The sequence below is a fragment of the Lucilia sericata genome, unplaced genomic scaffold, assembly GCF_015586225.1.
Source record: "Lucilia sericata isolate MDLA Ls3-8-SP2 unplaced genomic scaffold, ASM1558622v1 Contig002114F_arrow, whole genome shotgun sequence".
NCBI classification, from domain to species: Eukaryota; Metazoa; Arthropoda; class Insecta; order Diptera; family Calliphoridae; genus Lucilia; species Lucilia sericata.
Window position 1 is genome coordinate 24,425 of NW_023995964.1, and position 26,222 is coordinate 50,646.

The 26,222-nt window shown below is 32.2% G+C and overlaps 1 protein-coding gene across 1 annotated transcript; it reads right to left on the reverse strand.

Annotated features, from left to right (window-relative positions):
- Positions 1-9,541: 9,541 nt before the first annotated feature.
- LOC119613426 (protein scarlet) lies at positions 9,542-23,934 on the reverse strand. Its single transcript, XM_037969444.1, has 7 exons — positions 23,446-23,934; positions 14,534-14,583; positions 14,281-14,417; positions 13,261-14,226; positions 12,856-13,097; positions 10,911-11,011; positions 9,542-9,906 (listed from the first exon to the last, which is right to left on the reverse strand). Exons 1-7 carry the CDS (start codon positions 23,814-23,816, stop codon positions 9,731-9,733), a joined length of 2,043 nt encoding a protein of 680 aa, XP_037825372.1. The 5' UTR covers positions 23,817-23,934; the 3' UTR covers positions 9,542-9,730.
- Between the last annotated feature and the right edge of the window lie 2,288 nt (positions 23,935-26,222).

Genomic DNA, 26,222 nt, shown 5'->3' on the forward strand with positions numbered 1-26,222 from the left:
AATCAAGCTCTCATATTAGTCAACTCTTCAAAGATTGATTTTAACGTAAACACAACATTTCTTTAGGTTCGGTCATAATTGAACCTAATCCTCATATTAAAAATTTTAAAGAAAATATATTTAAAGTTAAAAAATCATCTTCATATCTTGTTGAATTTTATCTAAATAAAATTCAACAAGAAACTCTTTTTAAGAAATTATTAAATCTTTTAAATTCAATTGAGACCGATCTGTAGTTGCCCCAGATCACTTCCGATGTATACCTTAATATATGACAACAAAATTTAACATAAATGCAAGTGAATTGATTCATAAAGTCCAAAGTTCAAAATTGATTTTCAACGAGTTGTATAAGAATCCAACTCGATTTAGGAAATTTCATTAAGATCGATCTAAAATAGCTTTCGATTTCAATAATATCATTAATCTTGCTGAAATAATGGATCGATTTCTATTATTATTAATAACACTTCATTCTTGAGACAAAAGAAGCGTAATTAAAACAAGTAAGAAATTATAGTCGGGCGAGGCCGACCATATAATACCCTACACCTGTTACAAAAATAAAATGTGATTTAGTTTTCATAATAAAGCATTTAAGTTGAATTGTACCTTGCCTCAGATATACTTATTGTTGAATAAAATTGTGGACATTTAAGTCAAATTTTGAAGGGGGCTTTGTTTAGTGGCTATGGTCAAATGAGACCCTATAATTATAAAATTCATGAGAGTCATCACGGCTAGTATAGAACTTGGTTTTGCAGCTTTTTGTCGAAATACGAGTATATTAGACATAATTATGAACTTGAAAGCCCTATTCGTCGTGTTCAGTTGTATGGGGGCTAGGTGCAATAATGGACCGATATTAACAATTTTCAATAAGCTTCGTCTCCGGTAGCATAAAAGATTATGTGCCAAATTTCATTGAGTAATCATCAAAATTGTGACCTGTAGTTCGATTACAAGGTTTACATGGACGGACAGACGGACATATCTAAATCGACTCAGAAAATGATTCTAAACCGATTTAAGGTGGGTATATAGGACCAATATTATTGTGCATTACAAACATCAGCACAAACCCGATATACCCTCCCCACTAAAGTGGTGTAGGATTATAAATATTATCTTGAAAATTGTGACCTTATGTAAGTAATATTACAAAGACCGACTGACAATCATATACAAAGACATATAAACACACAGACAGACATTCATTGCGACTTGCTGTTATATTACAAATACCGACTAGCAGATGCAGAGACATATAAACACACAGGCAGACAGGCATTCATACATATAGATCGACATGGATAAGAAAACTTAGAGAATGATTCTGAGCCAAGCTAAGGTGGATGTGGAACCAATATTTCTTTGTTTTACAAACATCAGCACAAACCCCATCCCCACTAGAGTTTTCTACGCCAGAATAGAATGGAAACAGGCTATAATCGTGTGTTCTAGAATTCTGGATTGTCTTTAATCTGGATTTATATATCCTTTCTAAATTACTGTAAGAAAGATCTAATTCTCTACCAGCAGTAAACTCGGTAATGACTTTGTAGTTTCTTCTCAATGAATACCAGTGTTGGGGGGTAATGACTACATTTTCAATTACAATTACATTTGAAGTAGTTGTAATTGAAGTTTTGACAATTACAATTCTTTGTAATTGAAGTTTTGACAATTACAATTCTTTGTAATTGAAGTTTTGCCAATTACAATTATTTGTAATGGTAATTGAAGTTTTGTAATTGAAGAATTTCCAATTATAATTACTTGTAATTGTGAATTTTGTTCCTTATAATTATATGTAATTTGTAACTAGCAATACCTTGATGACAATTACAAGTAACTTTAATTGGAAACTTTAATTACAATTACAAATAATTGTAATTGGCAAAATTTCAATTACCATTGCAAGTAATTGTAATTGGTTATTGGTTATTGGTCAATTACACATTACAAGTAATTGTAATTCGAAAAATTTCAATTACAATTACAAGTATTTGTAATTCGAAAAATTTCAATTACAATTACAAGTATTTGTAATTGGTTATTACTCCATTACACATTACAAGTAATTGTAATTGACCATGTAATAAATTACTTTGTGTAATCATTACCCGCCCATGCCTGATGAATACTAACAAAACTACTTTTCAATTCCCTATTTGTAAATACTTATTTCAGTAGTTATGTGTAAGCGAGAGTGGTAAATACTTGCCTTCAGTGTTATCGCCGTGTTAAAATAATGAGTTTAGAGGCTAATGAAGAAGTAGAACAAAACGGCTTTTTTAGTTTTTTAACTCATTATATTTCAGTATAAATTTTTGCTGGGTTACTTTAATCTGCAGAAACAACCTCTTTTTATAACTAGATGAAGTGTTAAGATAACTCTATTTTTATCTTTAAATCCAAATACTTTTTAAAACAACCTTAATTATGCACCACCCTAATGCTGATATTAAACATGCACAATGAGTTTAGAATTAAAAAAAATCCTATAGAAAAAATTTAAGTTTCAGTCTGGATAAGGACCATAAACCAAAGAAAAAAAAACCTTTTGAAAGTATGTAAAGTTAAATTCATTTAAAAGGAAACATAATAAAAATTAATAAATTATTAAACAAAACTACACACACACACACTCAAACCAAATATTGTAAATACAGGGTTAATGAAAACTAAACAAAAAACCATTAAAAAATAACATATAAATTAATTAATTTTATAACACATGTATGTATACTGAAAATTATACCAAAAAAAAAAAAAAAAAATTTTTGAAAAAATTATATATAAATAACTATAAATACAAATAATAAACTAAACAAAATGAATTTATTTATAGTTAATAAGTAAATAAAGCAACATTAAAACTGCAATTAAATTAAACATAATGAAAGTAAATTAAAATTTTATTGTTTAAATAATAAAAAGCAAACAAACAAAAAACATTCTACAAATCTATGCTGTCAATTTAAGGCTGTCTGTCTACTAAGTCTAAATTAAAAAAAAAAAAATAACAACTAAATTAATGAAAATAAAACTCAATAGATTAAATTTATTTACATTATTATTATTATTTTTTAATTAATTTATTTACTACAATACAAAGCAAATATATTTAAAAGCTTTAATGTTAAAAAAAAAAAAAAATGATATCTATTTAATCTCTATGTGCTAGTTAAACTAAAACAAGTGCTTTTTTATAAAAATTTAAAAAAAAATCGATTATCTATTAGAATCTTTATACAAATTTTCGTTTTAGCTTTAAAAAGGAAAGAAAAATTTTATTTCATTTTAATTCTGTGATTTGTTAAAATAAACTAAACAAATTATTAACTTAACTTGTTAAACTTAATTGAATTACTGTTAAAAATAACAAAATTACATTATTGCTAAATAATTGATATTAAAAGTGATTTGTTTTCTTTAAATTATGATTTTTGGGGAAAGTAACATTAAGTGAACCATATAAGGATGGCACTACTTAATAAAAAAGACTCTTGTTTCACAGTTTTGCCTCCAAAGATTTGAAGCCTCGGTTTAATTTTTGCAAAAAAGTCATAATTTTCTCAGGCTCATATCTTGCAAACCGTTTCGAATTTTGATATTGTAGCTCTTGCCATAAAGAACAAAAACTGTGAACATATAAAATCAAATAAACTTCATCTTCATTCTCTCATTTTAAGTGGAAAGTTCTACATTGTAAAATTGCTCTACTCTTATTAACGACACCTGTACGTATACGTGTTAATGATTTATTGATACTACAAATATTAAGTGTACGCCTAAGCACTTGAAAGTAAAAGAGTAAAGATGAGTTTTTCTGATAAAGATAATCTTCATTCATTGTTTAAACCTAGTTTAATCTATATTTTGTTTTTTTTTTTTCAGTAATCAGTTACGTTACTTATTGCCATAGTTTAACTGATTGCTATTGGCCAATTAAACCCAAGTTATAGGTTTTTTATTTGTTTTATCAATATTATTATTGTTTTAAATTTTACAAAAGTGAAAACAGCTGATTTTAAATAGAGAACTTCTCGAAAGCATATCTGACAGAATTATTGAAGATTTGAATCCCGAAGATATCTGGGCTCTTCATAAAATCGATTTAAACAGATAGACTGTCGGACAGACGGACATACCTTAATCGACATAATCGCTTAATCGGATATAGCTATCTATAAGAATCCAGAATATACGAAGGTGAAGGGTATAAAAAATCGATTTTTTAAGGTTTTTTTTTCAGATTTTGATATTGAATTTAAAGTTTTTATACCCTACGCAACTTTAGTGGGGAGGGTATACATCGGGTTTGCGTTGATGTTTGTAACATACAAAAATATTCGTTCTATATCCACCTTAAAGTATACCAATCGGCTTAGAATCGTTTTCTGAGTCGATTACGCGATGTCCGTCTGCCCATGTAAACTTTGTGCGCAAGGTGCAGGTCGCAATTTTCAAGATAATTAGATGAAATTTGGCACACACGTTTTTTGTGGGACGAATCCTATTGAAAAAGGTTAAAATCGGTCCATTATTTCACCTAGCCCCCATACAACAGAACCCCCCAAAAAGGACTTCTGAGCTCATAATTATGTTAAATATACTTGTATATCGAGTAAGTTTTGTACAAGCCTTGATGACCTTGCCAAATTTTATAAAGATTGGGCTTCATTTGACCCTAGCTCCCATACAAAGTCGCCTTCAGAAAATGACTTGAATGTCCAAAATTAACTTATAAACACAATTATCGCAATGAAATTCAGCACAAATAAATATTATATAAATTTATTCACAAAATGTTGTCGGGCTTAGTCTATATTTGCCTCTCGCCCCCATATAAAGCCTCTTTCAGAAACTTGGTTTTTCATCCATAAATTGCTGAAATGTATCGGAACAAGGTAATATTGAAGATAAATGCTTCATTATGAAAAATAAATCATATTTAATATTCATAACTGGTGTAGGGTATCATATGGTTGGTCACGCCCGACTATACTTTCTTACTTGTTTTTGATTTTATACATAATGTTCATTACTTTTGTGTTTTATGACAATATTTTGAAAGATATTATCAATAAATGTTCTTAATATAATTGATCTAATGGTAACACCGGCCCAGAGATTCATATATACTTTTCCATAAGATAAAGCTGCTTTTACACTAAAAATACGATTTTTGACAAAATAATCTATTTCTTCAAAAAAAAAAAAAAAAAAAAATCACTAAAAATCCAATTTCCACTAAAAATACGATTTTTCATTAAAATAATGTAAATCTTAATTATTTTCAATATTTTTTTTGCAATAAACAGAATTTTTCGATACAAATGCGCAATATTATTAAAAACCCCAAAGTTCACTAAAAAATAAGTTTTTCACTAATTTTAGATTTTTCACTAAAAATACAATTTTAGTTTTTTTCAATAAAAATTTGAAATAAAAGTTCAAACTCGTATATACCTGTAACTTTAACATTTCATTTGTTGCCTTTTCTATGTATATTTAAAAACTAGAACATTTAAAAAAATATTTTATTTAAACATAATTCTTCTTTTTTTTTTAAATACCATATTTAAACATAAGCAAAAAAATTAAGATTTAATATTAAAAACTCTATTGTAAGTTGTACAGTTGTTGTGTATTTATTATAAATATATTATTAGTTAAAAAAAACAACAAATCTACATAAATATAAATAAAATAAAATGTATTTATTGTTAAACACAATAATATTTATTTTAATTTCAATGAAAAAAAATGCAAATACAATTAAAATAAAATTTATTATTTTCCTATGGATCAATTAAATGTTAAATGTATTAAATATTTAATAAAATAATAAAAAATGAAAAACTATAAAGTATTATGAAAAATTGCAATATAATGGAGTTTAAATTTGTTAAATGGCAAGGGATAAACAAAATGGGTGAGTATTCTATAATTTAAATTTAATTTTAATAGAATTGTGCTGGATTTCATCATTTTCTGAAGGGGACTTTGTATAGAAGCTAGTGTCAAATGAGGCCCGATCTTTATGAAATTTGGCAAGGTCATCAACGCTTGTATAAAACTTATTTGTGCTGCTTTCCATCGAGATATAGGTATATTTAACATAATTGTAAGCTCAAAGGCCCTTTTCGGGATGTTCTGTTGTATGAGGGCTAGGTGAAATAATGGACCGATTTTAACCAATTGCAATAGGCTTCGTCCTTGGGCCAAAAAAATGCGTGCACCAAATTTCATCGAATTATATTGAAAATTGCGACCTGTACCTTGCGCACATGGTTTACATGGACAGCCAGCTAGACGGACGGACAGACGGACATAGCTTAATCGATTCAGAAAATTATTCTAAGCCGATTGGTATACTTTAAGGTGGGTAAAGGACAAATATTTTTATGTGTTACAAACTTCAGCATAAACCCAATATACCCTCCCCACTGCCCCCGGGCATGTTTCCTTGATGATAAACCGCATCTTGGTGTATTGCAATCCCGGGGTAGATAGGTGTTACCAATACCTATAGTCTTCCGGGACTATAAATTGGTGTTGACAATTTACTGCCTGGCTAGTCCTTGCTTAAATTGGAAAGAGGTCTAACCAGAGCACCACATAATCTGGTACTACGGGTGGCCAGTTGCCTACAGGACTTGTCCTGGCTGGTCAGTTGGTTGAAGTTCCTTCGGGATCCACGTAGTGGCTGTGATTGAAACCTAAATCGCAGGAAGGGGGTGCTTGGTTAAAAGACTGATACATGGTGAAATACAGTTTTCAAGATACATTTCTGTTATCGTTCCTAGATGGAGGAGATGCTGGAGCGGTACAAATTGCAGAGCATGACTGTGGATTAATAAAATGTTGGATTTGAGCTGATAATGCAAAGATTGGGTATACGAGGAGGAATTTTCTGGTGCTTTGATGTTTCTGATTACTCTGATTCTATAGAGAGAATGGGGTGATTGATGGATTTAACGGATGGTGTGATGGTGTAACGACGAACCATGTGTTAGACTACGGTCTAGCAGTGGTGCAAGGTCGTCACTGCCCTTTCTTTAATTTATTGGCGATTTTCCAACATGGTTGAGTGCATGCTCAACTTATCACAGTGGGTCTTTGTGGCCACTGAAATAAATAATATGATCCGTGTTTCGGACTACCAATTACGACCCCTAGGTGCTGTTGCCGAATCAACAGAGCCATAGTAGTGTGGTTGGGCGACATTATGTCGCGATAGATTGAGCTTGCTCATGACACCTGACTTTCACCAACGTGACTACTATGGCAAGAGATTAGATAGCTCGAGTACTTGAGCAAAAAAATATGGACCGGCTTTATTCATGTACAAAAATTGCGACCTGCGTGTAAGATACACAAAGAGGCAGTGGTGTTTAATTTTTACTCACCCAGTGATTGAAAAAGTATCACCTTGAGATAGGGCTACACGCCAGGTACTCACGCAAAGCACTTCGACTTCATACCCTCCTCACTAAAGTGGTGTAGGGTATAACAAGTAAGAGTTCTATATTCGGCTGTGTCAAATCTTATATACACTTCACCATTGTAGGTAAACAAGTAAGAAACTGTACTCGGGCGTAGCCCACACTAATTGAGAATATTAAATGTGATTCATTTTCAATAATAAAGCATTTATGTTGAATCTTACATAGGTTCCAAATAATGTCTGTTCATGGACGGTTGTATGTTGTCAAGGAGAAATAAAAGACCGATTTCAATGATTTCCAACAGCCTTCGTCATTCCAGAGACAAATTTTAACAAATTTTATTGAGAATTGCGACCTGTAGCGTGCACACAAGATTTAGATGGTCACAAAGACGGACATAATCGAATCAGAAAGTGATTCTCAGCCGACTGGTATACTTAAGTAGTACATAAGATGTAGTTAAGAGATAAAAGCCCCAAATCGGATAGTCCGGTCGTATGGGGCTAGGGCAGTAATTTAGTCGATACTTGTGAATTATGTTTATATAAAATTTATTTGTGTCAAATTTCAACGTGATACTATGGACATGTGGACATTCCGGTCATTTTCTGAAGGGGACTTTGTTTAGGGGCTAGGGTTAAATGAGGCCCGATCATTACGAAAATCGACAGTGTTATTTATAATTATAACAAACTTAATTATGCTGATTTTTGGATATATAGTAGTATATTAGACGTATTTGTATGTAAAACTTATTTGTGCCAAATTTCATCGTGATAGTAGTGTTTATAAGTAAATTGTGGACATTCAAGTCATTTTCTGAAGGGGACTTTGTATGTAGGCTAGGATCAAATTCACTCATAGAAGGAAAAAGGTAGCAAAAATCCTTTCCTACAGATTTTCATTAACTTAGGACTCTTAATAGTTAATTTTATGTTTCTAGGTTTAATATTATAAAAAAGTACCCTTTGAAGGAAAAAAAGTACTAAAAAGTCCTTTATATATTCTTTAGTCTTTTATATATTCTCTTTTACTCCGGGCCATACATGCTTAATTTAATGTTTCTAGGTTTAATATTATTGAATAAAAAAGTACCTTTTGAAGAATGGAAACGTAATAAATAACAACACATAACTTCATTCGTAACCTGTTGTTCTAAATGGGCTTTGTTTTTACAAAAAAACAAGTACAAGACAAAAATTTTGATGTTGTATGTTGTTGTTGTTTGTTTATTATTTTTGTCTATGCATGCACCAAAACTCTCTATTTTTTATGAAATTTTCTGAGGTTGTGTCGGATTTTTGCTCATATCTCCGTTACTTACTAGCCGATTTGTTTGCTGATGTTAAATATGAAACTTCTCGAAAGCATGTCAGACAGAATTGTTGAAGATTAGGGTCCATAAGATATCTGGGGTCTTCAGAAAACTGATTTCAACAAACAGACAGACGGACGACAGGCAGAAAGACAGACCGGCAGAAAGACAGGCAGACAGACAGACAGACAGACAGACAGAAAGATAGACAGACAGACAGACAGACAGACAGACAGACAGACAGACAGGCAGACAGACAGACAGACAGACAGACGGACATAACTTAAACGACTCCGCTATAAGAACTCGGAATATACATACATATATACTTTATAGGGTCGGAAAATTATATTATATAAAATACAAACGAAATGACAAACTTATATATAGCCTTTCCACGAAGGTGAAGGTTAGTTATAAAAATACAGTTTATTAATGCTCTTATAATGGGTATTTATTTATTTAAAGATTAAATAAAATGTTGCTTAATAAAATCCCAAAAAGGCGAATATAAAATTTCATGCCTGTATCTGCTTATTATAACATTTCTCTAGAGTAAAAGAAGCATAAAATTGATGATGGCAAATAAATTTCTTTTCGTGGCGTTAAATAAATTCTTATTCATTTGCAATGACTACGTTGCGAATGTTAATTTATTTGATTTGGAGATGAAAACACAATAGACACAATACCGCAGACAGACAGACAAACAGTTATACCTTTCGTTTCAAATAATAATCATAAAAATTAATGTTAAATATTTTATTTCAAATTATATTTTTTTTTTCTTTTTATAAATGTTTGCTATAAATCAGTACCAAAAAAACAAATATGTATGCATGTAAATTTGTTTAACATACAAATACACATAGACTTAATTTGTTATACTTTAATTGTTCTTAATTTTATACAATATAACCAGAAAGTATTCTGCAGGAGTACTATTTTGTTTCGCTTATATCTTACGCGCCCTACGCCACAAGCAATAATAGCCCAAAACGTGAAATCCAAAGTAAATACCAACAATAGCCAAGAGATTGCGCAAGATATTGGCCTCCTTAAAACTGTATTTATCTAGAACATCTTGACCCGTATGAAAACATGGCAAATTTTCACTTTCTTCGAAGCAAGCTGTAGACAAAAAGAAACGAAATACACACAATTAAATTAATTCTTTGTAATAAATTAAATGTGTGGCATGTTCTAGGAAAACATAAATGTCTGTAAAATAATTAACTTTTTAGGGGCATATTATTTAAAGGGAATTAAACCTTATGACTACTAAGAGATGAGTTTTTGTTAACTTAAGTAACAAAATTACATTTGTTATTATTGACTTCGAAAAAAAAGTAATTAAGTCAAAAGTCATGGCTACTACAACTATACTATGTTTCATATACTGTTATCAAAAACATATAATTGTTATTTTAATTAGATTTTAACAATATTTTACTTACTGTAAACATTTGATTGTTCATGGTAATTACAACTTTTAATATGATTCACAGAAACATAGTTATTGTTCTAACAACTAAACTTGGGTCATATTATGATCATTTTGGATAATAATATGATCATGCATGACAATGTTATGATAAATAAGAAATTATTATGATAAAATATTGCAGCTGTATTTAATCATAATATGATACATATTTTAAAATAGTTACAATAACCATAACATGTTTAATGTACAATCATAATTTTAAACATGTTTGTTTTTCTGCGTATGAACTATTGAAGGAGTACACATAGAAAAGAAGGATATATATTGAGACCAGAATCCACATTCAGACATGATAGACCAGAATCCACATTCAGACATTTCAACCTTTTATGCCTATTTGATGTATCATCACTTCGGGAGGCTTAAAATGAAATCTCTCACATAATTTAGATACTTTTTTGACCTCTTGAAAAAAGGAATATAGAGTTTAAACGAAAAATATCTAAAAATCCCATAGTGAAAGTAGAAAATCTCTAACTAATTGTTCATAAGTAAAACTCAATATCTTTTCATCAAACCTTTTACTTTTTAACCCTCCTATTCATAGAGGTTCAATTTCAACTTTGCACAAATATTATCACAGAAAAACTGTAATTATGTTACAAACCAAAAAAAAAAAATTACTTACTGATATTTGTAATACCAGTCCATTGGGCAGCAGTCATGGCTTCATTTGCATACAACATCCATGATAAGAATTGTGTCCAATAAAAAGCTATAGGCAATGTACTGGAAAATAAGAGAAAAACATATTAAATGGAAGTTTTTTTTTTTTGCAAAATCACAACGAAAACAAGTAAGGCATCTATAAACGGTTATGTCGAATCTTAGATACCCTTCACCATAGTGTGTTTAAAATAAGTTTATTTTATATTTTCCAAATCTACCGTTACTTTAGCAACCACAAAACAAAACAACAACAACTAACGTCAAGTGAAACAAAGTCCACAAAATACTCAAAGCAATAAAACCAACATACAACCACTCATACGTTTATTGGATCCCGACAATTGATTTCAACAGACATACAGACGGACAAGAATGTCAATGTGCTTAACGTGAACAACTGACTTGACGGCAATTTTTCACGGTGGTCTTTTTTCAACCACTGGGTGGACTTAGAACAGTCCACCACTCGCCCCTGAGCAGCTTCCCAAGAAGAGAAGGACCACTCAGGTGCACTTTGCTGAAGATTTCGAGCAATCTGATCTCTTTCCAAGTGATCACGTTGCAGAAAGACAGGTAGCAAGCTACCAAGACAAGGTGAAGAGTACCAGACAAATCGAAAGAGAGGAGTCAACGAAGACCCCAATATTGCTCATGTTGAATCCATAATCTCGGGAAATACACCGATACAGAAGAACAGGTATATGCATAGTCATGAGCGACGTCGTACCGTCTCCATCCTCTAACGATCCGCTCATGTGCGACCATCAGTCGCACAACCACATTACAAAGCTCTGTTGATTCGGCAACAGCACCTAGGGCAGACTGAATCACGGACTCCATATTAACATGACAACACTTATTTCAGTGGTCATTAGGACCTATTGCTTTGTGCTAAGCATGATAATAGCAAACTCCAAACACACGCAAACATGAAGGAAAATTGACGATAAAACAAAGATTCAACTTCCACCTCTCCATCGCTCAAAAACCATCAATCATACTTAAGTATGCAGCAAAACTCGAAACCATCATCTTCACTCCCCCGATCTCAGCAATTCTTTAATCTTCTCAACTCCATCCGTCTACATAACACTTCCATCTCTTCCGACACAACCGTCTAAGCTGGCCATCCATCTCATCCATTAGATACATCATATCCAACAGTCAACACATCATTTTAATGATAAATCTCTTCATTATCAACTCATTCCCAACATTGTATTCCACAGCCCATCCTGTGGTTTGTAGATATTACTTAACCGTAAATCAAATCAAGCCAACTGTCTCTTCCAGCGAATTTGGGTATAAACCAAAGTCACTATGTACGTGGATCCCGAAGGAACCTCAAGCAACTGACCAGACAGGAAAAAGTCCTGCAGACAACTGGCCACCCGTCGCACCAAATCATTCCAAGGAAAGGCCGAGGATACATTTGATCATCATCAGTTTATAGTCCCGGCAGACTAGAGGTATTGGCAGCACCTCTTTTCCCCGGGATATTGCAATAACACCAAGATGGAGATTTCTCCAAGGTAACATGCCCCCGGGGGGAACAGAGACGGACAGATAGACAGACAGACATACATACATTGACTCCACTATCTATAAGGATCCAGAATAGGGTCAGAAAATAATATTATAGATATTACAAACGGAATGACTAACTTATACATATACCCTTCTCACAAAGGTGTAGGGTATAAAAACAGCAGGACGACAAGGATAATTAAGTGTTTTACACAAAGATCATGATATTAAATGGTTTACAACAGACAAAAACACACATACATATACATTGAAATATATAGAAAACAGTATTGAAACAAAGCATATTTTTGGGGGTTTTGCAATTAGCTTAGACTACAGTAACATATACACTAACACATATTCTTCTTTTTATTTACCTGATTTGAATAAAGATGCCAGATGTTATCATGAATATATAATCGACCGGCACCAAGTATGCCATGGCCAGTGGTACCGAATCGAAGGCCGTCGAAAAGAAACAACCACATGCTGTAGCCACATTCATCACCAGTACAACGGCCATGGCTGTTATAGAAAATGCATAAAATGTTGGTCGCAAACCAGCGATAAAATAACAAATGACAACAAATAGAAATGGTTCTATAATCATGCCCGGCAGCTAGATAATAAACGTGCCAAAAAGAAGAAAAAAAAACAAATATTAACAGCATGCAATCAACAGTCAGCCAGTCAGCCAGCCACCAGACAATAAAGATGCATGCAAATACGAATTTTAATTAATGTATCAAGTCATCATCATTTAATTACTCGTCTTATCTTACCATAGCCAACACAGTGCCAATATAATACTGAGCTGTGGAATACATGCCAGAACGTGTTTCACGCATGAATAAAGGAAATCCTTGAGGAAAGACATTCAACACCGAATACATGGGATGATAAGTATTTTCAGATATCATAACGAAGAGTGTGCCCTGAACAGCTTGAACACCCATTTGATCCAATACCGTGGTACCGGCAAAACAAGCTCCAATTATAATGGCCATGGCCATTTTCTGAAAGAATCTCAGCCACTGTAGTTTAGGATCACGCAGTAGTGTAAGTGTGTATCTATACCAGATGACATGTAATTTTAAATACCAAGAAGCAGCACGAAATGAATTAACTTCCTTGTCAAAAGGATAATCACCACTTTCAGCCATATGTATTTCCAAGTTCACCAACATGTCTCTCTGTTTGGCGGCAGAACTTACAGCGAATAAATCGCACAAATATTGAGCTGATCTTTGGGAAGCCTGTTCATAGCCGGGATCGGAGGCCAGTACACCAATTAAATAGTCGGCCGGATTATAGGCCTCTGGACATCTATAACCATTTTGAGCAAAAAAATCCAAAGCATTTTGTGGTGAACCAGTGAAAGCCACTCTGCCCTCCGATAAAAACAGAACATTATTAAACATATCAAACAATTGTGAAGAGGGCTGGTGAATAGTGCATAAGATAGTGGTACCCTTTTTGGCTAAATCGTATAGAGTTTGCACCAACTGCTGAGCACTGTAAGAATCCAAACCTGTTGTGGGTTCATCACAAAATAGTATTACCGGATTGTTCAATAACTCCACTGCAAAGGCCAAACGTTTACGTTCACCACCCGATAACACTTTTTCATCATCACCCGAACCAATACGTGTATTAGAAGCACCCAATAGTCCCGTACGTTCCAAAAGATCTTGTATTATAAGTTTACGTTCCTGCTTGCTAACACGACGATCTAAACGTAAGAGAGCCTGAAATATGTAAATATATTAAAAATAATTTATAAAGAGAAAAACTTCTCCTACCATAAAGTGCATATGTTCGGCCACGGTAAGTGATCCATTAAATAAATCATCTTGATAAACAAAACCACTTATACGATGCATAAATGGTCCAATACGTCGGCCATTGATAAGAATATCACCTTGAACCACGGTACCAACTAGAAATTACCCAAAATATACAAATTATTTTTAATTATCTTATCATTAGCGTTACTATTGCTAGAGTTAGTACGTCTGTAGATTGTTTAAATAAGAAAATTTGAACTTTAATTACCTGGTTGGCGATATGCAAGCACAGACATTAATGTTGTTTTTCCTGAACCACTGCAAAAATAGATCAAACAAAATGTTTTTATCAGTAAAATTGTTTAAGGTACAAAAAACTTTTTTTGGAAATGGGGTCAATGCATTGTATTTCAAAAAAAGTGATCAACATGATCGGCAAAAATCTAGAATAATATATTTAAATGGTGCCACTACCATGAAATAATCGTATTATTTTGTGATTCCATAAGATCAATTAATTCAAAGAGATAAATTTCTGTCTATACCTTTGTCTATGAACATGTCTTTTGCTACAGACTAACTAGTTTCTAACTCAAATTCAGGATTTCAAGATATCATGTCCTAAAATTTTAAATACTCTGAACTTTTTCATCACATTGTGTTTTCGAGATATCGTGTCCTTATACGAAGTTTTTAACTCAGAAACCAAAGTATACATTTTGAATCTGGACTCAGAATTTCTCTATCAAGATATCGTGCCCTAAAATTTGAAAAACTTTACAACCGGGTTTCGAGATATCGTATCCTAAAGTTTAAAAAAAAACTCCATTTTTGGCCATATTTGAGACGTTATATGAAAGTGGACGGATATGATGAAAGTCCGTGTCAGCATTGCTCAATCCTATAGAAATGTACACTTTGGTCTTTGGATATAGATTGTGTTTCTTATTGAACAATTTGTGTGCATTTCTGCCATTTTATGTCATACTTAAATTAGTCACTTTAAGGTTTCGGTTCGATCAACAATCATTGATTATAATAGATCAGAACCAGATACAGAAACCAACAACTCTATTTCTAAAATGTTCAAGACAATCTGAGACATTTAATTTATAGCTGAACAATAATATCTAAGATTTTCAAGATCTATCTCATTCAGAAGTTAAAAGCAATGATCATGGAAGTTGCATTTTGAAAAGACCGAGTGACAATATACTACATGCAGACAACTTTGAGACACGACATTACTCTTCCACCAAGTTCCACAAAATTAACAATATCGTAAAATTTCACTTGGTGAACTCCAATTGACAGCTCATTGGATGGTTTGTAAGAAAACTCTTTATTTTTGGAAAATTAAAAAATTACTCTATGAAATTCAGCAGCTGACGATGCAATTATCATAAGATATAGCATAGTGTGACTTTATAACTGTCTGCACTATTGATTCGAACTAGTTTACATCACGAAACCAAATTTGAAAAGGATTCCAACTTCCAACTTGCAAAGGAACTCAGACTTTTGTAAACTATAACTTGGAAGATTTTGTATCGTGACTTGTGTTACACAATATCTAACTTATATAGTTTATTGAGATTTTAAAGAACTTGAAGTATACCTTCAATTTTCTTTGAAATATAAATATCATCAACAAAGTCCAATAGTTCGTAATGTATCACAACATAAAGTTACTGAATTTGGCCTGAATTTTTACGAAAATGGATTTGATGAGCACAATTCAGACTTTCGAAATGCCTAGATTGGTGAATTTTGCAACGTGTCTTCTACTTCACGCCAACATTATCCAACTATACTAGTGCATAATGGCAATTACCATAAACAACTTCAATAGTTCGATAACTGTACTTAGAGTTTTTGGGGGAGAACGCTTTATATTTGAATGAAAAGAAAAGGGGCATTCGAAGTCTAACAGCTGGTAATACACTTAAATCTACATAGTAACGTCCTGGATTAAAGACATAATTAATCCAAACAATACAACGAAAACGAAGTTAAAAAATACAACTTTGAACTGGCACATAAACTCCGAATTTTATAACTTGACTTGACAGAAGATCCAACAATCGCTGTAGAGGTCAATAGCAATTAGAAATTGATTTACAAAAGCTTTGCCTTTGCTAAACTCAGACAGAAGATTCAACAATACTTAAAAAAACTTTGAAACCATTTCCTTCACTGAAGAACTCATCATAAGACCTTTTTAGGGATTTAAACAAACTGGTCATAGCCAATACATCAGAATTTGTCATAACCAAATAGGCCAGGGTAGAACTAACTCGATTCATACTTCCAAAGATTTAGTGATGTTTCCAGCTTCCTATACCAGAGAGAGTGTTGTGAAACGATTGTAGGAAATAATACTTAGGCATAGAGCGATCTGGAGTATAAGTTGGGCTGACTTAGTGGTCGAGCGTTCTCATGATGAAATATTACACTTTCATATTCTTTGAATTTTTCTTCCAATTCTGGAATCAAATGAATAAATTGTTTCAGATAGGCCATCTGTTTTGAATCCGACAGTTTTAAGTCATTCTCCTAATATTTCAATATCAAATATATATATATTTTTTTCATATATGCACATTTTCATATAAAAATGTTCACTGGGTTACAATGTTTATTTAGAGCTCAAACATTTATCATTCATTACAATGTTGCATGACACACACGGGTAATTCTCTGTAAGTGCACGTCTCTATAATTGAAAACTATTACATTACACATCTTATTATTATTATTATTATTTTTTTTTTTTTGTTTAATCACAAAACCATAATTTAACTTCTTTTTTATTATGCATTCAAATAAAAGTCATTAGAAATCTCAAAAGTAAATAATAACAAACAACGAAATATGAATTTTATCTTATCGTAAAGAATTTCTGCTTGCACAATAAGATGTGTGAAATTTGTACTTGATCTTTTGGAGATAAAAATAATGAATTAAGGTATCTATAGCTGAGATACATTGATAAGATGTGAAGAAAAAGAAGGCAAACATGCATAATTATTACGAAGAATTTAATTCCGCATTTTTTTGAAATTTAACTATTTTAGATTCATTTAGAGAGAAAAGTAATTTAGTTTTTATGTTAGGTGTTATAAAATTTAAAAATGTTTTTATTTTTATGCATTAATTTGGCATATCTTATTTTTGAAGACCTTGAAAGTTTGGATATGGGGTTGAAGGTTCATTTTATATTTTGCACATTAATTTGGCAATATAGTATGGTCACGTGATTAATAGAATACTATCATACTATAGGCAACTGCAAAATTATGAATCAAAAGCTTTCTCTGCGTGATCTCTCTGCTATTTTCATTGGATTCTTATTGAGCTGGAAAATATGGAGATATTGGGGAAAGAATTACATAAAGTAGCTTTAGATTCTTCTATCAAAAGGCTGAAAATAGATAGAATATAGAAGCGTATAATCCGATATAGTCGGAACTTATCAAGGTTGTAAGCAGCGTCCAGTTACACTTAGTGGTTGCTTTCTATTTTCCTGCCCTAATTGTAGGAAGAAATGTAACAACCATTTCAAATGGAGAAATTCCAAGAAATATAAAAAAATGCTAATTCCCAATGAACCCATTTTCTTCTTTGAAATTCGGATTAAATTAATTAATGTTATTTTTCCGCAAACTGTTCTAAACTTAAACTGACAAAAAGCAAAAAAAAATTGGTAAAATTCTTCTCATAACATGTTTACAAATGCAGCATGTAGTATGTATACGTATAGCATGTATGCATATATGTATATCGTACATTTTTTCCCAAAATATTTCTTCGAATAAAATTACCAAATCATGGAATTCATACCCGAAAAAAAATCCTTGCAAAAAGTATGTAAACATCATTAATCTATGAAATTGAAATTGAATAATTTAGTGCGAAAATTCTAACAATTTATGCTACTACTACACTACTGCTTCGATGAAAAGCCATTGAACTAAGGCATTTTCATTTCAGATTGCCTGCAATGATTGACTTAAAATTCTTCCAAAATGTTATAACAATAATATATATTTGTGTAATTTCACCAAGGAATTTTCATTGGCTCAACAATATGGGCTTAAAAAGATTACATTTGAAAGATGTTGTTAGTTTAGAAAATGTACACATGTACACCATGTCCTATATTAACAGGTACGTTAAGAAAAATACTTAAATTAACAAATAAGTAACTTGACTAGTCAATAGAATTTCTGAATAGAAGTCAATAAACTATATCATAGACTAGTTCATAAACTTGTTAATAGTCTAGCCAATAGTCTAGTCAATAGGCTAGACAATAGTCTAATCAATAGACTATTCAATAGAATACACAATAGACCATAAACTAGTCAATAGACTAGTCCATCTACTAGTCAATAATCTAGTTCAGTCAATATACTAGAAACTAGAATAGTCACTAGCGTGATCTTAAATAGTCAGCATACTTTTCCATGGGCTACTAGTCAACATACTAGTCCATAGACTACAAGCTCGAATAATTGACTAGTCAATAGACTGGTCAATAGACTAGGCAATCGACTAGGCAATAGACTGGTCCACAGGCTAGTCAATAGACTAGAAACCAAAAAATTCCATAGACTAGAATAATGTCTCATTTACTGCCTGCGATCCAAATATTTCAATAGACTAATAAATAGACTAGTCAATAGACTAGTCCACAGACTAGTCAATAGATTAGAAACCAAAAAATTCCATAGACTAGTCTATGGTTTCATTTACTACCTGGGATCCAAATATGTCAATAGACTAGTCCATAGACTGGCCAATAGATTAGTCAACAGGCTAGTCAATAGACTAATCAATAGAATAGTCAATACAATAGTCCACAGACTAGTCCATAGACTAGTCCACAGACTAGTCCATAGACTAGTCAATAAACTAGTCCATAGACTAGTCAATACACTAATCAACACACTAGTCAATACACTACATAGTCAATGCTCTTGTCAATAGACTAGTCAATACTCTAGTCAATAAGCTAATCCCAAGCTATTGACTAGTCTATAGACTAGGCCATAGACTAGTCCATAGACTAGTCAATAGACTAGTCCATAGACTAGTCAATAGACCAGTCCATAGACTAGTCAATAGACCAGTCCATAGACTAGTCAATAGACTAGTTCATAGACTAGTCAATAGACTAGTCCATAGACTAGTCAATAGACTAGTCCATAGACTAGCCAATAGATTATTTAATAGACTAGTCAATAGACTAGTCAATAGACTAGTCAATAGACTAGTCAATAAACTAGTCCATAGACTAGTCAATAGACTAGTCCATAGACTAGTCAATATACTAGTCCATTGACCAGTCAATAGACTAGTCCATAGACTAGTCAGTAGACTAGTTCATTGACTAGTCAGTAGACTAGTTCATAGACTGGTCAATAGACTAGTCCATAGACTGGTCAATAGACTAGTCCATAGACTAGTCAGTAGACTAGTTCATTGACTAGTCAGTAGACTAGTTCATAGACTGGTCAATAGACTAGTCCATAGACTAGTCAATAGACTAGTTAAACGACTAGTCCATAGACTACAAGCTCGAATAATTGACTAGTCAATAGACTAGCCAATAGACTAGTCAATATACTAGTCAATAGACTGGTTAATAGACTAGGCAATAGACTGGTCCACAGACTAGTCAATAGACTAGAAACCAAAAAATTCCATAGACTAGAATAATGTCTCATTTACTGCCTGCGATCCAAATATTTCAATAGACTAGTCAATAGACTATTCCACAGACTAGTCAATAGACTAGAAACCAAAAAAATAGACTAGTCTATGGTTTCATTTACTACCTGGGATCCAAATATGTCAATATACTGGCCAATAGATTAGTCAACAGGTTAGTCAATAGACTAATCAATAGAATAGTCAATACAATAGTCCACAGACTAGTCCATAGACTAGTCAATAAACTAGTCCATAGACTAGTCAATAAACTAGTCCATAGACTAGTCAATAAACTAGTCCATAGACTAGTCAATAAACTAGTCCATGGACTAGTCCATAGACTAGTCCATAGACTAGTCCATAGACTAGTCCATAGACTAGTCCATAGACTAGTCCAAAGTCTAGTCCATAGACTAGTCAATACACTAATCAACACACTAGTCAATGCTCTTGTCAATAGACTAGTCAATACTCTAGTCAATAGACTAGTCAATAAGCTAATCCTAAGCTATTGACTAGTCTATAGACTAGTCCATAGACTAGTCAATAGACTAGTCCATAAACTAGTCAATAGACCAGTCCATAGACTAGTCAATAGACTAGTTCATAGACTAGTCAGTAGACTAGTCCATAGACTAGCCAATAGACTATTCAATAGACTAGTCAATAGACTAGCCAATAGACTAGTCAATAGACTAGCCAATAGACTAGTCAATGGACTAGCCAATAGACTAGTCCATAGACTAGTCAATAGACTAGTCAGTAGACTAGTCAGTGGACTAGTTCATAGACTAGTCAGTAGACTAGTTCATAGACTGGTCAATAGACTGGTCCATAGTCTAGTCAATAGACTAGTCCATATACTAGTCAATAGGCTAGTCCATATACTAGTCAATAGGCTAGTCCACAGAATAGTCAATATACTAGTCCATAGACTAGGTAATAGGCTATCCACAGAATAGTCAATAGACTTGTCCATAGACTAGTTCATAGACTAATGCTTAATCTAGTAATAGACTAATCCATAGACTTTTCAGTAGACTACTCGATAGACTAGTCCATAGAATAATCAATAGACTAGTCCATAGACTAGAAACTATAAAATTCCATAGACTAGTCAATCCATAGTTTCATTTACTGCATGGGATCCAAAATGAGCTGCACTATAATTCAAAAATTCCTTTCAGTACCTAAACTGCCACAAGAGTTCTCAGTGTATTTCGTATGCAACATGATAAATATAAAATAATACAATATACATACATAAATAAGAATTGAATCTTTGCGTCTGTGTTACGTGTTGCATGCATGCTTGTAAGTATTTGTGTAAAGAAGAAAAGACAATGCTGTTGTTGTTTTTTTTAGAAAACGAAATTTGCGCTTCAATAGTTTTCAAACATTTACAGTTCATTGAAAAATATTTTTCATGTCAAACTGACTACTGATGTACGTTTCACAAATACGTGAAACTACTTTTCTCTCGTTAACAATACAGACACCTACACTAGGGATTATTTGAATAAAGTCTGCCAGATTGATATTTAAGTTTGGGGAGGGGGTAATGTTCTTCTGCATGTGGAACTTAATATATCAGAACATATTTGTATAAGGAGATATAATTCTAAAGGAGAGTGAAAAGGGTAAGTATAAATGAAATTAAGGTTTTGTTTCGAGTTTAACAGAGAAGTTCTGACACAGAGGAAAACCTAAAGAATGAGATGAGATCTTAAACCTAATATTGTTCGCTAAATACATAGGTTTCACATGACCTGTTCTGGTTCATATATCTGGTTCAATTTACATATCCTAGCTTGCCTTACTATTCTTTATCAGCTTTAAAGTAATAGTTTTGAAATGTCTTCTAAAGGTCATTCATTCCTAGTTCCTATTCAGACAACATCATGTCGAGATGATATGAGTTCTTGTTTATGAGAGTATTCTGAAACTAGAATATATTTGGACGAAACTGCTTCGCAAAAAGTCTAGCGATAAATTCGAACAGGGCCGTTAAATGGGAGATAGATTAACATAACTTGGTATGTAGCCCTTCATGATCTATACTCTCTCAAAGATCTATTACTAAAGAATCTTATACAATTTTGAAATATAGTGGTTGAGAGAGATAATTGTAATGGCATAACAATGATCCAAATGACCTCCGATTGTTCTGTTAAAATTGCTAGCATCCTACGAAACCTAACCTTTATAGGTATTGAATGTTTTGATCAAATCCATTATCTCTGTAAAACCCATACTCATTTCAATTACTGTATACTTGCTATATAAGTGTAAGTAATACTTGTGAATAACTATTACTTATTTTGTTATTTATATTTATTTCTTTTCTTTTTTTTTGTCTTCTTCCACTACTAGTACTTCTTATTCTTTTGCAGAATAATCCCAATAACAAAACTCTCAAGACATGAGGATGAACTTATAAATAATATCAAACAAAGTACATATATATCTCTTGAATATAAACACCAACAACAAGAGACATATCTATTACACTCTAAACAAGTACTAGTAAATTTATCATATATACCTAGATATATACTCAAACTTGTACTTTATAAAGATAATGATGATTCTTCTCTACTTCATATTTGTAAAGATATTGGAAGTTACTTAAAATGTTTCTGTGTCGTTTGTCAGTGGAAATATATATTGAAGAAAATATGATACTATGAAAATCAATAGGTATGTATATGTCATGATACCCTGTAGTTTCGAAGGAGACAATATATCTAGATATAAGTATAATCCAGTTCAAATACAGCAACTACATATATAAGTGCCTTTTAACGAAAATAATTTATCTTAGCACCAGTTGAAGAGTAGTATACCCAGAACTGTTGGGTTTAATAACTCATTCTTATACAACGTATAGCTGAAAACATTATTGGGAATTTGGCTCTTACATAAAAATGCATCATGATTCATGATAAATAGAGAAAACTAAAATATATTCTGAATCCATAGAAAATTCAAACAAAATATTTATTAATGTAACGGATGTAAGCATATTGATATGATAACACTAATGTATTTAAGCTGCAAACATATTGCAGAAAACCAAATATTTAACTATTAAACCACAATAGAGAATGCTATCGGAAATGCTTATTAATAGCGAGTGATTATATTCAATAATATCTATCTTAGATTTAAATGAAAATGTAATTTCGATGGCAAAATATTTAGCAAACAATTACACATCTGTTTTTACAGAAACCAAGATAGTTTTTGCGATTTTATAAGTTATAATTCTCTTTAAGATAGAGAGTTTTGAATATAGTTGTTAGATAAGTTTCTTATAATTTTCGAAAAACTTGTGTGGTTTCTTTTTTAATAAATCACAAAGTTTATGTTAAATAGCAGTTTGTTTATGAAATTTAATGCAAATTTACTTTCTAATATAGATTCAAAAAATTTGATCACTTTTCACACACACACACACACCTCGAACCCATTAAGGCCATTAAATTTCCCGGCTGTACAGCACCATTTGAATTATTTATAATACGTTTCATATTATACAAACTCGCCGATGTGCCATGTTCACCGGCTGTATAGACACAAAGATCGCGCCACACTATGGTAGCACCCTGTTCGCTGGGTGACCATTTACTGTAACTGCGTAGCGGTAAATTACGTTCACTACTACTGCTACTACGTTTGGTTAGTTCGCTAACAGCGCCACCACCACCACCACCTTCGACACCATTTAAAACATTCATTTCGACTCTTTCCTCGCTACTACTGTGCGAAGTCGGTGTAGCCGGCTGGAGTGGATCCTCCATTTGTATATAACTTTCTTCTTTATCAGACATTTTGTGTTAATTTTTTTCTTTTAACAAATTAGTTTTCTTTTTTTTTTTTTTGTAACTTAAATAGTTTAATTAGTTATTTTCTTCCGCTTTTAAATGTTAATCGTTTGAAAGTTAAAGAGCAACTGTCTACTGGCAGCCTTAGAAAATCGCTTCAATTGTTACTACCAACACATTTAAATAAAAGATTATTTTGATTGTCATTGCTTGTGATTGTAATTGTGTTATTACCGTACCTTTACATGCATATTATTTAAATATGTGACAGTTAGAGTAGTATGTGTTACTAGATTTTAGATAAAAGATTGTCAACATAAGAGTAGTTTTTGATTTGAAGTAGTTTATCAGTTTCTCGAGTTTATGTTTTCTGAAGATTGGTATATGCACTATATGAGAGAAAAAGGTGACCGGAGGTAAACCATTATTATTAACAAACTTGAGATTAGTCAGAGACCATTTGGCTCTTTGCGGTACCATTAAGAAGTAATCGGTACTTCTGATAAATTTGATACGATTCTTTAAAGGCAAATCTTTGACTCATTTCCGACAATGAAAAATCGGATTTAGTTAGTATGGTACCCTTACTAACTTGATCTGAATTAGTGCAGAGAGGGTGATAGATACAATACTCCTTACGTATGAAGTAATGTTACAAATATATTACAAATATACATATATCGACACCTTCCTGTTGAACTAGATCAGTCAAAAGATAATGGAAATGTTAAACATTTATATATATAAGTCCAGATGCAAACTTTTTCCTAACATAATCAAGAAAGGGCTTTAGTTCGGCAAATATAAATCGATATGATGAATAGAAAACCGGAACAATCCTCAGCTTATTGAGGGATATTAAAGAGTCTATGACTGTCAATTATGACAGTCTAATTCACTGATTTCACAAATATACTAAAGCTTTTAACGTGCCTTCCTAAAAAGTAATTAGCTTTCTTACCAAATTCAAACTTCCAAATTGATATGAAGTCTAATGCTCGAGAGCATTCGCGAAAATAAAATTTCTAACGAATAAACAAAATAAAACGGATCATCTTTGTCCAAACGCTACTCATATTCTCCTAGCTACGATATCAAACATTATCCAGGAATAGAAGACAATAAATCGTTAACAAAATATCTAAATATACCTCATCCTATCATTCACAATTACTACCTTAAGGCGTTCCTATGACAATTGGATCTTCGATCCGGAACGGCCCGAGTCTTTCTTGGCCAAAGATTTTCAACTCGCCGACAGCTGTTCAGCGAAAGTTTCTCCGCAAACAAAGAACTATCGGCTACAGTCGAACTGTTACAACAACAACAACCTTAAGGAATGAAGCTGAAATTTCTTGAATAGGAGTGAAACTGGCTTTGTAATTCGATTCAATTAAACCGTTAAAAAGATGGGCGAATTATTATTAGTCCTTCCTTTTAGGACCTTCTCCGTAAGTCTTAAAGATATGCGTCTTGTTAGTCGTTCATCCTTTTCGATATGCGGACGTCGTCGAAATCAATCACAACTATATTAAAGTCAATAAATTGTCCACTAGTACTGGCGATAATACCTCACCAGGTATTTAGCTCTTGGTCCCCCATATTGTTTTTAAAATCAAGCATATTATTTTCAGAATAAGATCGCATTCAAAACTTTTCACGTGATATATAAGTCTTTAAATTAATCAAAATCTTTTCATTTAACTTAGTACCCTTTTCTATTGCCACCAAATGTACAACTGTATTTCCTAAAATATTCATCAAACCAACCTACTAATTAAAACACTAAACCAACATGGTCAACCTGATGATTATACTCTCGCCTATAAGACTCTTAGAGAACACCTATATGTATAACCGACTTCAAATCATCTAACAACTATACACCCACTAAATCCACAAACACATGGAACACATGAACAAGAAAAAGAAAATTACTGACCACAATTGCAAATACGAATGCAATGGACAACGGTAACTACAGAGACACACACACACACCCACATAAAAAAACCAATGACTGAAATAACTTTGAAATTACGACAGAGTTGACTGATGAACTGTATAAATCAAATGGCTTAAAATACAATGCTGACGAAAAGCGAATATTTTCTTGAAATTTCACGAACAAATTCAGATTGCAGATTTATTATGAAAGATATATGTACATATTTTTAATTTCTGGACCATTGCTACATTATCGGAATTTATGGCACAGAGAGTAACTTAAAAAACGTTGCCACTCAGTGTAAGCCTTTAAAAATCTCTCAGCTTATTGCGAAAAGCAAAAATTCTTTAAGCTGCAACATGCAAAAATATTTCCACACTCCAAAAAAAGCAAACATGATGATGGTGATGAATGCAACTACAAAAACCACAAAAGTACTTTAAGCGCGCAAAAACAATCGAACA